General features: G+C 40.5%; 1 protein-coding gene across 1 annotated transcript; it reads right to left on the bottom strand.

Moving 5' to 3' along the window:
* Positions 1–1771: 1771 nt before the first annotated feature.
* Positions 1772–8104, bottom strand: cop1 (COP1 E3 ubiquitin ligase). Its single transcript, XM_068748824.1, has 19 exons — positions 7758–8104; positions 7571–7630; positions 6657–6754; positions 6216–6280; positions 5963–6082; positions 5778–5846; positions 5484–5543; positions 5285–5364; positions 4948–5011; positions 4647–4761; positions 4263–4398; positions 3998–4141; positions 3674–3782; positions 3477–3558; positions 3256–3372; positions 2766–2883; positions 2467–2591; positions 2144–2304; positions 1772–1852 (listed from the first exon to the last, which is right to left on the bottom strand). The coding sequence occupies exons 1-19, from the start codon at positions 8102–8104 to the stop codon at positions 1772–1774; spliced, it is 2151 nt and encodes a 716-aa protein (XP_068604925.1).
* Between the last annotated feature and the right edge of the window lie 6354 nt (positions 8105–14458).

The following is a 14458-nucleotide window of genomic DNA, read 5'->3' as shown; positions in this document are numbered from 1 at the left end:
GCTCAAAGTTGTCCAAGGGACTGTGTTTGCTCAGACGCATGAAAAATTAGAGGGAACATTGGTCTGTCTTGAATTTCAGCCCCTTAATTGAGTTTTGTGAGTCTAGCCTAAAACAGGAGACACTGTGTTAATCATTACTTGATTATTTTCAGTCAAGACTGAAATGCCAAACATATGTAACAAAATAACAAAAATAGTTAGGAAATAATTTATTCAATTACACAAATACAAAACCTCTCTCACTCAGTTGATCATAAAATATGTTGCTTCCCACATCCCCTCCATGTCACCACAAGCATCACTTCACACAAACTGACGCTCATTTCAGATGTTTCAACAAAGTATGCGAGTAATTCTACCGCTACATTCTGAAGTTTTTCATTTTCCAAACAATCAGCTCACATACATGCAAATCTTTTTTGATGTAGAATTCCAGATCGATGCTTTAAGCTGAATGAGTTTACTGTGATCACAAACATACATTTGTTCAGATAGCAAGATAAATAAGTCTTCTGTGATTTCCATTCATCACCTCAGATTTAAAAACATTAAGACAGCAAGGAACTGACAATACACTTAACAAAATGAAATTCATGTCATTTATTAAAACTGATTTCTCTCAACTTGAAAAAAAAAAAGTCCATAAACTATGCAGAAAAACAGGGGAAGAATAGAGATGAGCAATGAGGGGAATTAAAAGCTTATCGTAAAGACATCGTCTTCTGCATGTCATTTTTGTCTTGTGCTTTGGCCTTTAAAAAGTTAAATGCGTCACACATTTGGCTAAATGTACCTTAAAGCTTTATTTAAAAAAGGTACAAGTTTAAATTTGACCTAAAATCATAAAGTGTTCTATTGTAGCTAATAGAACTTTAATGAAAAGAAACAAAGATGCTTTCTGACGCCTCTTGCCCAACTGCTGCCCAAGCTCGGCTTAGCCGACAGCATGACTTCTCCTGCTGTACTGATGCGCTGCTCCTCAATGTTGGTTTAATGCCATCTGAAATTCATAGCTTATTAAAATAAAACGGCTTCAGTTGACTTCTGCAGGCAGCCTGGAAGCTACTGGCTCATCCTCAAAGAGAGGCCTGATGGAGGGTCGTTCAGACACTGAAGACGTCAAGGCCTTTCAGACGAGCTCAAGTACCTGTGGGGCCAAAAAACCGAGATGTCAGCAACAACCGAAAATAGCAAAAGTAGAAACTCAAGACAGTTTGATGAAGGTATAAAATAGAAAGTTTATTCTTTTTTTATTTATTTTTTTACAGTTACCCCTATGAAGAACATTATTTTATTGCCTTTAAAGCAGTAAAATATCAAAACAAGATTTTAACTGATTTTTTAATGATTAATTTTACTTTTATTTGTTGAAAAGTGGTCTTTGCAATGTGGAAGAGGTGATTTCAAAGCCGATTCAGATGAAGGCGTGGACCCAATTAATTATTTTCTATCATTAAAAATTTTTAAGAGCAACAAAAAGAAATATTCAAATTGTTTGTCAAGAGATTTTATTATCATTTTTGCATTTAGTGTGAAATACTGTACCAGTATTCACATACTGTAATATCACTATCACTAAGCTTTGTGATATCACAAGCATTAGTTAATCCTTTGTCTTATTACAGGTTCTGTTTAGATATTTTATTGCTATGTTATAAAGCAGTATATACAGACAGCAGTTTAGATCCCACTGCGTTTACAGGGAGCATTGCAGGCTTGGTGGAGGCATGCGTCGACTGAAAGTCCTTCTTGATGCTAAACGTTTTATATTCTAGTTTAAAAAAAAAAAAAGCATCAAATAACAAACCTTAATTGTTCCTTGACTGTTGGCTGCAATCAGCACATTGGACTCCTGAAAAACAAAGCATCATTAAATAGTAAACTACAACCTGGTGCAGCAAACCGGTACTCGGGGGCATTCATTAACCTGCAAGACAACAAAACATTTTCATCAAAATTCAACAGTTAACAAAATGTGAAGTGAAATGTGCTCTTTGGTGGAATAAGCTAAAGCTAAAATGTGAGAAGAGTCTGCTTCATAGCACAAATATATTTGCATCTAGATTTCACTTTAAATAGGTCAGAGTGACCCATCTTTCAGCATAACTTGAAAAGTACAGAGAGTAAAACTGAGGCCTCTCACTCCATCAGGCAGGGCTCTCCAGCAGACTGCGCTGACAAACTCGTTGGTGTCATCCTCCTTCTTGTCCTTGTCCAAAACGCTCTTCACCGTGTCAAACTTGAATGTCAACAGTGTTTTAGAAAGTCCTTTGTAGTACAGGTACAGGGAGTTGTTTTCACTGCCTACACAAACACACAAACGATTATATTTTAATACATCCCAATACAGTATGGTTGCAAGAAGAGGAGTTCTTTTATTCCTTTAATGGCCGACGAATCAAACAGGCTCCACACAGCAAAGCAAATATTAAGGTTATGCCATTTATGGCTACAATGAATTCTTACCACAGGCAACATAGTCTCCATTGGAGGCCAGGCCGACAAAGTTCTTCTCATTGATGTGACCCTTGAAGGAGCGCAGACAATGAGGCTTGTTGACGTTCCACAGCTTCAGCTGGCTGTCTGTCGAGCTGCCAGATAACAGGTAGTACACAATTAGTGCAGAACTGCAGGGACGGAGTTCATATTCGTGTCTCTGCGATGCTACATTAACAGTCGCCAACCTGAAAATCTATAGCGGAAAAATAAACCGCACTTAAAATGTAGGGAATCTGTGAGAGGACAGTAAGGGTAAATGGACGTACGCAGAAACTATTTCCTCTCCGTTGACAAACTTGGCGTAGGACACTGCCTTCCGGTGACCTTTGAATACCATGATGGGTTGCTTCGTGTTGCGTAGATCATAGTAGTGGACACAATGGTCTGCACACAAACAAGAGAATATGCATTCAGATGAGACACAGAGGAGAAAAGCGTTACCGCCGTAGAGGAGGCTGCTCGGCGAGACGTCCTTTCCCTGGACAGTTTTTACATTGATCTGTATCAACAGCAGCCTGAACCACATTTAACAGGGCAAACGGTGAGATTCAGACAGCATCACCTGCACCATATAGCTACATCCTGCTAGCCCTCGCCATCCAGCCATGGGAGACGCCAGTACAATGTTTTAACATGAACTCGTCCAGTTTACCGGACCAGACAGAGCTAGCCAGGTCGACTGGGAGTCTGAAAACGTTTCCAAGAACAAAAAATAGAAATCTGACACTAATCACCCCCAAAAGATGCTGATCTTACCTGCACAGCCAAAGGCCAGATGATACCTGGAGGAAGGACTGAATTTAACACAGCAGACGTTGGCCTTAGCCTCGATGCTGGCCACCGAGTTGTCAAGATTGGTTGACCATAACTTCACTGAAACACAGACAGTTTTACTGTAAGCAAACACAGGGTGTCGCAAAGCTGTAAACCGAGAAGATGATTTCTGTCCGAAGACCAGATGGAGAAGCATCAGACACCTTTAGCATCATCAGAACCGGAGGCCAACAGCTTGGGGTCCATCAGATTGAAGTCAACACTCCAACACCTTTTTTCATGTTCCTGAAATCACCACACACATTACTGATGAAATGGATAGCTTAAACCAACCGATCCACGAAAACAAACGTAATAAAGGATGATAAGCATGGACCTTTAAGGCTGGTAGACTCCCTACCTGGTAGACTTTGGACCGCTGGCCAGTGAATCCGTCCCAGAGGATGACGGTACCTTCATAGTCACTGCTGGCCAGAAGGTTCTTGTGATAGCTGCTCCAGCTGATACAGCTACAACAAGCAGGGACAAGGCGAGCTTCATTACAAAAGCCAAGCCATTGGTGGAATAAATAACCAGTGTCAGCTACGGTGACCTCTAGCTCACGACAGGTCACCGTAGCACACGACAGGTCACGCACCAGCAGCAAAGTTAAAAAGCTTGAAATGCTTGAAATGCGTTCAGCTGACGTTTGTGTTATCGGAATACCCACACTTCTTTCACCCACCTGATTTTAGAATTGCAGGTCATTTCATTAACAGGGTAATGGATGTCCACTGCATCTTGGATCACGGTGCCGTACTCAAAGACTTTGATCTTCTTGGTCACCCCAGCAATGGCGAAGTAGTCACAGTCTCGGTCAAACTCAATACTGACAGATAGTTGAGAACAAAAAGCAGGAGAATGAAACCACTTCTCCGCTGCTGCTCTTTGCATTGGATGGAGATTAAAAAAACAAAAAAACACAAAGAACAAAGTCATCAATCCTGCACCTGGAGACAATACTGGAGCCATTATAGAGGTCGCTGGCGTACGAGAGGGTGGCGAGGGGCCGCACAGAGTTGTAACGGGTAAACTTAGACAGGCACTCCATAAAATCATCCAGCTGATTCAGGTTCCTGCCTTCCTCTGAAAAACACACACACACTGTTCACAAGGAGTCGATGGAACATGGATTAAATACAAGATATTAAGGGGGGGGGGGGGAGGGGGGCGACACTAAACACTGTAGGCGCTTCAATATACATTTCAACAGCAAGAAATTCTCCTCACATTACAGCCAAAGCGAGGAATGGATCCACTATTCTGTCACACTGGTGACGTTTCTGGATATGTTCATGGAAAGCAGGTCGCATTATTTGCTGCAGAATCAGTACCTGTGATGCGTGACATTTTGTTGGAAAAGTAGCACTGCTCCAGGTCCTCAAAATGAGCAGTCAGCCTCTTCCTCCTCGATGCCAGGGTGCTGTTGTACCAGGTCTGTCGCTTTCCCTGGAAAAGCAATTTTAGGCATTTAACAATAAAGGAGAGCTACAATCATTCTGTAATCTATCGAAACTCATTCAATGTGCATTTAATGTGTATTCTGATAATTATGGTATTTGCAGACGGGTAGTATTTTCCTCTTATTCCTTTGGAGTGAATATCTTTCCACAAACGTGTGCGTCTTTGACGTACCTGGCCTGTTCCACCAAATCCTGGAGGCTGGCTGTAGTCCGGTGTGTCAATAATACGACTGCAACTACTCAACAAACAATCATAGAAGTCACACTTTAAAGCCACACACGAGCCCATAACATCTCGACTGCTGTTTGTGTTTTGTTGTTAACATGATAAAGAAGAAAATGTGGAGGAAAAAGCCGTCAGTCCCGAAGGTGTGTTTCCACTTCGTAATCTAAGAAGCAGCGAGCAGTTGGCTGTCCTGAGTGGCTGATACTCTCACTCGCAGCTAATATGCTGTATATAATATGTTTATAAATGACATGTGTGTGTACTGGGTTGATGTGATCTGTACCTGGGCGTCGGTGAAGGAGCCTCGACATTCGGCACAGTGCACTCCGCCTCTATCATCGGAGAGTACAGCCCACTCATTTCCTGGAAAAACACAGAAATAACACCTTAAGCTGCAGCGGCGACCCTAATTTAAAACGTGATACAATTTCATAACGCTGCTCCTTCTCTTTTCGATTTAAGTGAATTCAGCCATATTTCACCTCAACACGTTTAATGTCCTCTTCGAGGAAGCTCAGCTCTTTCTGCAGCTGTTCCAGTTGCTGTTGGCAGAATCACAAACACAGGTGAATACTATATACCTGCAGCGGGACGGTCTCAAATTACTTCATTTTTGTTCTCCACGCTTATGTTTTTTTCTCTCCTTTATGCATGAATGCATTTTATTTCACAGAGACAGGCAAGATAACTTAATATTTTGTATCTAAATGTTCACTGTGCTCCTCACGAATTACCGTCTGCACAGCAGTGTAATGAAATAAATGTGAAAACAGCACCTCTCTCTTGTTTCTTCTGGCTTCTTTAAGGAACTCCATGAGGATCAGTCTCTGAGCTGCTTGAGATTCCTAAAGGAAAGACAGATATACATTATCTCACCCATGTGTGAGGCAGCAGAATGATAATGCAACTCTTCGAATACCTTCTGTAAATTGTGAACGCAGCGCTTTTCAGTCCTACTTACCGCCTCAAGCTGCTTCTTCTTCTGGACCAGTAGCTCCAGCATCAGATTGACATTCGCCAGGTCCAAGTTCTCCTGGTCGGGATTCAGTATGCCCTGCAACACCTGCCACCGCGATCCATTCTGTAGGTCACAGGCACCAATGAGTGCATTAGCCACCTCTTTGTGGCGTCGAATGACAACACTGCAAACCCGTTACAAGAATTGCAGAAACAGATGAAGGAAAAAAGGCACAGGGTCCTTGCATTGCACTTACAGGATGATCTAATTTCAGTCTCTTCTCCTCCGACATTTGTTTCTGCTTAAGGATCAGCTCATTCACTGGTACACAGGGGAGGAATGGGGGGGGGGGATAAGTAAAATAAGGTTACTCAAGTCTGCAATAGTAAAGAGATGGTGCCTTAAGTTTATTTGGAGTGAATAAAACAGACACATCATAGATAGATATAGATATAACTGTCTGACTCTTTAGTATAACGGTTAGATAATGTACATTACAGAGCACTTCTCTGAGTTTACACTGATTGGCGTTTTTTTTACATTTCATGAAACAATTCAAACAGGATATAGACAATTATTTCTCACACACTATGGAGTAGCATAAAAAAAAAAAGATTTCCTCCACAAAACATACATACATACACACACACAACATAGATACAGCTCTGATTTTAATATTCAGATTTAAAATCCCTACCAAGAAAGTTTGGGTAAAGCTGATCCACATTATCAATAATATAGTTACACTTGGGACATCTGTTGCTGTCCTCCAGACTCTGGCGGATACACTTGAAACTAGGATAGAAAAACAGAACATTATGGAAATAATTACAACAGTAGAAGGACGGAAGAGCACTGCTACTGCTTCATGTAGCGGCAGACAGAAAACTGATGGCTCCATCTGTTAGTTTAAGCTAATGTTCCATTTCATAAATGTCGTAATTCTACATACATATAAAAACAGTCTGATCACCTCTTCCAAATTTAGCACAAATCTTTTCACAAGGAACATGAAATACTTGGGATCCTCTGGCATAGGTGCCTTTCATTGAATTAGGAGAATAAAAAAACAAGTTAATGAAATGGTACCTAATAATGTTTGAATAAAAAAAGTTCAGTTTTCAATGAGAAATATTAAGAAACCCTAAATAATAAAATAAACCCCATTGCAGAAACCATTCTGAGATCCCACACGGCAAAGGAGACAAGTGCTAGAAATAAAAAGTCCTTAAATTACAAAAGAGAAAAAAAAGGTATGCAGTTGTTATCTGCAGAGCTTTATAAGAAAAAATGTTTTTAATAGTATACAGTATCAGCTCCAGAAACAAAACCAACCACCAGTGACTCTAAATTCACCCTGAAAACTCCTGGAAAGCAGTTATGGAGTTTAGCTGTGATTCATTCAGATATCTTCCTCATTTTGTCATCATCATCATTGCGAAAGCTACACAGTCGTGTTTGATCAAGAACACCATGACTGATTTCGGCTTGTTAAAAATGAAAAGTATAAATAAAGCTTAGATTTAAGTTCTAGTTAACTTAAGTAAAAAGGTATCTTGGAGTCCGACCTGGACATTTAACATTTTTACTCCGTACCAGCGCGACACTTACCAAAAACTGTGGCCGCACTTTGTCATGTGTGCCTCTTCTATCATTTCGAAGCAGATGGGACTGAAAATCAGACAGAAAGTCGTGCTGAGCGCATCAATGTCAAACTTTACCAACACACACACACACACACACACGTTAGCTTTTCAATAGATCACTCTTCAAAAGCTCCACTCCAAACAGCTCTCACCAGACAAAATCATTGCTTTTATCTTCGTATGAATTCAGGAGACCGTTGTAAAGGGGTGTTTGGTGAAGGGACTTCTTTCTGCCTCCGAATGATGCAGATGGTCTGCTCAGAGAAGCAAACCCGCCCCGAGACGACGGTACGGCGGCCAAAGTTGGCACCGACAAGACGCCCTCGCTGGCTGGTGCCAAAGTCCGGGAGGGCACAGCATTTCCAGAACTGTTACCATTACTTGTAACGGCGTTGCCTGCACTGCCGCCGTTCGTGTTCCCAGTGCCCGCGGTGCTGCTGCTCGTGCTGGGCACTGAACTCGCCCCACCAGCGTTTTGCTGCGGCCGACTGCCTGACATATCCAAGGCCGACAAGAAACTCCTCAAACCCCGACTGTTGCTTTTCAAAGCATCCGGACAGCGCTACTGTGTGGCTACTTTAGCAGGATTGCTAACTAGCTAGCTAGCCGGCTCGCTTGTGTGTTAGCATCCTTGTAAAAAGCAACAGTGGCCAACCATCCGGGTCGTTTAAACTTGTCCCGTGGTGTCTTTGTTACTTCTTCCACTAATGGCGTGTTAGAAAATCACTGTAATACAAATGGCAAAAAGACATAAACGATGAAACGTTTGGTAAAATAAACACTACTACATTGTCCAGGAGATTAGCCGGCTAGTAACTGTTAGCTATGGAGAAGGATATCTTTAGTTTCTTCGATTACCCAAGTACAAAGTTAGCTCCCGGCTATCAACACTGCCCTCTAGCGAGAAGGAGTGTGACCTTTGCTGGAGATGATTCTAAAAATACATGACAAATGTAGTCCTTTAAACCAACATTTTAATAGTCAAAACAATTAAGAATGTTCTCGGCAAATTATCTAATTAAAATTAAAAACGTTTAATTTTTACACCCAGTTACAAGAACATGTTTATCCCACTTTAATATGTGAAACAGAAAGCTTAAGGTGCTTCTTTCTAATCCATTGTAATTATGAATTTGTTGTGATTTTATACTGTGTTACTTTATACAGTATTTAAAGTATTTTAATTGTGTTCCTCCATTTATGAGACTAATCTATATGATGAAGGGTAAGAATTTGGTTTTATTTTTATTTATATTGTTAAATTTGTATTGCTAAATGTCGATGATTTATGTACCAAGGACTTTCAACGGAAACAAGACCGCAAGGGCTTTTTTTAAATGCTCCTCTTAGACAGGATGTTAGACTTTATTTGTATTTTCTACTGTGTGACTGTACTTGTACTCTAACATTCTATCTAATAAATATATTCATCATCATCATCATCAACTTTGAAGTTGGAAACGCACATAAGACCCTTTAGAGCAGACCTGGGCATTGTACGGCCCCAGGTTGGTTGACTCTGACCGGCCCGTGTAAGGTTAATTGGAAATTACAAAATAAACATATTTTCTCATTTTACTTCATGCATGGGCTAAAACTGCATTCAATGACATGCAGTTTTAAATTAAGTTAAGCCTCTTTCTTAATGAGCACAAAGACAATATTGTGATGTCTTTAGGATGCTAAGAACCGAAGAAACTAAAAATGTGTTTTTGAGTGAATGTGACTGAAAATGTTCACTAATAGTCACAAATGGTAAAACGTTCACATTTATTTTACCATTGTTTTGAGACATTTAATTGAATAAATAAAAAATTTGTAAGGCAAACTACATTTTTCATTGCTTAATTATAACATATACTCTTACAAGCTTGTCAAATCATTGCTATGTACTGCTTTTTAAAATAAAGAAATACAATTAATATTGTGCAGAATTGAGTTCAGCCTTTTGTCCTGGCCTTCTAGAACATTTTCTATTTCTTATGTGGCCCCATGGAAAAAATATTTGCCCAGCCCTGCTTTAGAGACATTTATCTTATATTAATTTGATTTCAATTCAGTTCAATTCAATTTTATTTATATAGCGCCAGATTACAACAGAAAGTTATTTCAAGGCGGTGGCACCATATCAAGACAAGACCTGCAGGGAAAGACAGAACCCAACTTGACCAACTTGAAGAGTTGCACTTTGGCAACAGAGGCAAGGAAAAACTTCCCTTTAACAGGCAGAAACCTTGGACAGAACCTAGGCTGTTTGACCGGCTGGGTTGAGAGAGAGAGAGAGAGAGAGAGAGAGAGCAAGCGAATGACAGGTAGGAGGAGAGTCAAAAACAAAGAGATCGATAGGGAAGTGATAGAGAGACAGAGCAGGAGCATACCAAAACAAAACATATAAAGCTATAAATGCTAATGCTAGCGATATGGACATCAGTGTTGAGGGCCACAGGTCCAGGTTCTGCAGCACCACGGACAGAAGGACCTGCAGACAGAGACAGAAGGAGGGACAAACAGAGGGAGAGAGAGCACAAGACTACGGGGAAGAGAGAGAGATTACTCACATATATTTATGACATGAATAATCAGAGTGAGAGGGAGGAGCTAAGTGTGTCATGATGTTAAGCCACCAGTGCTGGCCTATAAGAGCATATTGATTATTGTATTGATTAACTATAAGATTAGTTAAAAAGGAGAGTCTTTAGTCTATTCTTGAACAGAGAGATGGTGTCTGTCTCACGAACCGAAACAGGAAGCCGATTCCACGATAAAGGAGCTTGATAACTGAAAGCTCCGCCCGCCTGTCTGCTCTTGGAAATTTTTGGAACCAAGAGCAGGCCAGCATTTTGGGACCGCAGGGTCCTAGTGGGGCAATATGGGATAATCATCTCTGTAAGGTAAGGAGGGGCCTGGCTGGTGAGGGCTTTAAAAGTGAGTAGAAGGATTCTATATTCAATTTGTGATCTAACAGGAAGCCAATGCAGAGACATCAGAACAGGGGAAATGTGTTCTCTCAGTCTGGTTCCTGTCAGAACACGAGCTGCTGCGTTCTGGATTATCTGAAGATGTTTAATAGACCTTTTGGGGCAGCCGGACAGTAAGGAATTGCAGTAGTCCAGTCTGGAAGTCACGGGTTAGTAGGTGCCTGACCTTTGAAATATTCCAAAGGTGAAAGAACGCAGTCGTTGAAATGTGCTTTATCTGGGACTGAAAGGACAGGTCCTGATCAAAGATCAAAGATTACCCCCAGATTCTTGGCAGTGGTGCTGGTGGACACTGAGATGCCATCTAGTTCAACTGCAACACTAGAACAAACATTTCTGAGGTGCTTTGGCCCAAGAACCAGTACCTCAGTTTTATTGAGATTTAATAACAGGAAGTTCTTGGTCATCCAGGAGTTAATGTCCTTAAGGCACGTCTGAAGTCTAACCAACTGATCGACTTTGTCTGGCTGAACTGGTATAATAGGTATAATTGTGTGTCTGCAAAGCAGTGGAAATTTATGCTGTGTTTCTTAATAATGTTACCTAAGGGAAGCATATACAGCGTGAATAAAATAGGTCCAAGCACTGAACCCTGCGGAACTCCATATTTAACTTCTGTGGATGTAGAAGATTTATCATGAACACGTACAAACTGAAATCTATCAGATAAATATGATCTTATAGATTTGATGCTGATAAAAGTTCAGTAAGGCCAAAAAGATGGGCCTCGGAGTTGAGATCAATTTGTCACAGATGATGGTGAATTAAGTACCGTACACCAAACTACAGTAGAAGCAAATCATTAAAATATATATGTAATCTATCTCGGATTTTAAGTCTTTTTCCAGTTGCTACCTGTGAGTAATATTATAGTGTCGGATTCAAAACAAATTGGCCCCCTCCCTCAGAAAAAATAACATTTTGATTAAACTTCATCAAGTCAGACACAAATGCTAATTTAATGATATTCTAGGGATATTGTAATAAGATCTTTTTTTCCAGATAATATTTCCTTTCATTATTTAATTACAGGTCTTCGATAGAATGTGCAAAAAAGGATTTTCAGCAAAAGGAAAAAGACTGTATGCATTAGAGAGTAAATTAATTCCCCTTAAGAGCAGCACCAAGTGCAGTAAAATATCTGCAGAGAAATGCTGAGTTTAATGTGTGGCTCCAAAGTTGATGTGGAAAGTCATAAAACTATCTGACAATATGAATCATATAAATACTTCTCAAAGCTACAAACTGGGAAATATCTAGCATTTTTTCACAGTTTGCTGCTGCTTTACTGGATACCACACAGTGTATATTAATAGGAGAGACTGGAAATAAAAAGAAGTATATTAGAAAAATGAAATAGTGTTCAACTTGCATAAAACATGCCATATCCAAACATCTTTATTAGCTCTTACTTCAAAGGCCTTACAGACTCCACACATGCAACACCTGATCTGAATAAGATCTTTTGAGCCAAAGACTTGCAAGACGTTACAAACACCATGTTGTATTTGTGTCCTTCAAACCCACTGCTTCCACCTACTCTATTATATTATACCAGTGTTGGTGGAAGGGTTGCCTTCTTTCTTTCTCCCTATTCTTCTTTCTTCTCCTCCTCATTTGTCCTGCACATCACCCTGCATTTTCTCCTTTTGGGTCCCCTTTTTTTTTCAGGAGGAACCAGGTGGTTTTTTGGGTCTATGTGAGTGTGTGTCATGTGTGTGTGCATGCAAGTGTGTCTATAATTCAGGAAAGTATGTAAGAGTGGGGGCATGATGGAGTTGGAGCGTCACCTGTATCGGAGCATTTGGAGGTTAGTGAGTGGTAAAGAGGTGCAAAAGAGAGAATGAGTGAGTGACGGAGAAAATAATGAAATAATGAGGATGTGCGGGGAAACTAATACATGAGGGAGAAGTGTGTGTGTGTGTGTGTGAGTTGAAGACAGAGTATGGGCCTCAGGGTCAGTGGGGTCAAGACTGACAAGCCGACTTGAAGGATAATCTGTGGAGGTCCCTGACAGCAGGGGGGGAGGCCCCAGTGGAGTATGTCCATTCAGACTTACTCACACGCGCACACACACACACATTCTCTTTCTCTTTTACACTCTCTCTCCCTCTTCTGCTTCATCCTCCCATTCTTGCCCTTTCTTCTTGCGCGCTCTTAAACCCACCCCTCCTATTTCTCTTTTCCCCCCAACACAGTTGCAGCTGGATTTCAAAGGGCACTTTACCAGCAAAAAAAGTTTTATGTTTAGTAGGCCGATACCTTGGTCAGGCAGGCTGGGATCCTGGAATTCCTGCCTCCCACTCTTCAGGAGCCATTTCTGTCCCTCCATGGGCCCCTGCTGTAACTGCCAGCAGGGACCCATGGAGGAGCCATCGCCATCTCCAGCGTTGAGCAAGGGCAATGTTTGCAAAGTGAGTCTGACAAAAAATGGAGGGGTTTAGGGGAAAAGAAAGGAGCAAAGGCCTTCCTACTAAGCTAATTATGAGTACGTATATTATGTTTAAATCTGTTTGGGTTTAAGTTATAAGGATAAATACAACTACACAAAGCAGTCATTCAAAAGGATAATCATTTTAAATCCACAAGTAGTAAAAACCAAAGTGGAAACAATTGTCAACAGTAAAGATCAGCACTTTGTAGATTTAGCATTCAGTGTCTGGAAACAACATGCACTCCTGTCTTTTGAGTTAAAAGATGTTGCACACGTTGCAAAAAGCTTCTATCAAAAGCTATATGATAAGATTTTTGGATGTGAGACAATTATTCATTTATACATGATAAATATACAGTTTTGCTTTGAAAACAAAAGATCAGAACATCTGAGAGTCATGAAACATGTGAAATGTATTATATTTGAAGGATTAAAAAGCGTGCAGAATCCTTTGTCACATGTGAGACAGATGTGCCTGTCTGTGTTGTACCACTGAAGTGAGCCAGAGCATGAGTGAGATTGATAGCTGATGAAAATAGGGCGGGGGGAATTCAAAAAGTCCTCATAACTCAAACAAACCATAAATAATAAATTTAATAAACTAGAAAAGCACTCAGACAGCGCAGACTTCCGCCAAGCAGCTCACATGGCCACATGGCGATCTGGATCATCATCAAAGGGTTCTAGATTGTTCTTGGTATCTTTACACACCAACCATGAAAAGTAAAATTACTGCGGTGTAAAATTATGGAATAACTCGGATATTGAATTGAAGTTGTGTCAAAGTTTCATTATTTTTTAAAGAAAGTACAAATATGAGGTATTTTTTAAATATGCACATATAGATGGGTAAAAGGTACTACTTACAAATATATTTTGTTTGAATACCTACTGGAACACTGAGAGGTTGCGTTCATGGCGGTGTTTAATGTGTGGGCAAACATGTTATATGAAGGTTTTCAGATGATCTGTTGGTGAAGGGGGGTAGGATTTTATAAGTTCACACTTCATCCTCCTTTTGAGCATCTTAAACATGTATGTTTCTGAAAATGTGTTTGTTTATTTTATTTTATTTTTTTCCATTTGACTTTATGCCTAATGTTTGATGCTCAAATAAATAAATAAATAAATAAATAAATCAGAGTTGATGTGTATTTTTAACTGATTTTAAAGATTTCATATTTTTTCCCTAAAGTCATTCTGGATCAGACCCAGATAAAATTTAGTGGTTAGATAGAGACATCGAGACACAGAGATAGAGAAGGAGCTGGGCAGGGAGCTGAGGAGGAGAGACGTGGGAGGAGAGACGATGAGGGAGCTGGGCAGGGAGCTGAGGAGGACAGACGAGGAGGAGAGACGAGGATTTCCCTTGTAAAACCCGAGCGTGAAGTCAGGGAAGGACGCCACTCCCATCACCGCCACCTCCACCACACCCCCTACC

Source organism: Brachionichthys hirsutus, chromosome 15 (assembly GCF_040956055.1).
Source record: "Brachionichthys hirsutus isolate HB-005 chromosome 15, CSIRO-AGI_Bhir_v1, whole genome shotgun sequence".
In the NCBI taxonomy this organism is placed as follows: domain Eukaryota; kingdom Metazoa; phylum Chordata; class Actinopteri; order Lophiiformes; family Brachionichthyidae; genus Brachionichthys; species Brachionichthys hirsutus.
This window is presented reverse-complemented; position numbering and strand designations above follow the sequence as displayed.

Coding starts and splice junctions, on each gene's coding strand:
- cop1 (XM_068748824.1), bottom strand. CDS start 8,104: ATGTCAGGCAGTCGGCCGCAGCAAAACGCTGGTGGGGCGAGTTCAGTG. Junction 7,631..7,757: donor AAAAGCAATGATTTTGTCTG/GTGAGAGCTGTT, acceptor TCTGATTTTCAG/TCCCATCTGCTTCGAAATGA. Junction 6,083..6,215: donor GACTGAAATTAGATCATCCT/GTAAGTGCAATG, acceptor TGTGACCTACAG/AATGGATCGCGGTGGCAGGT.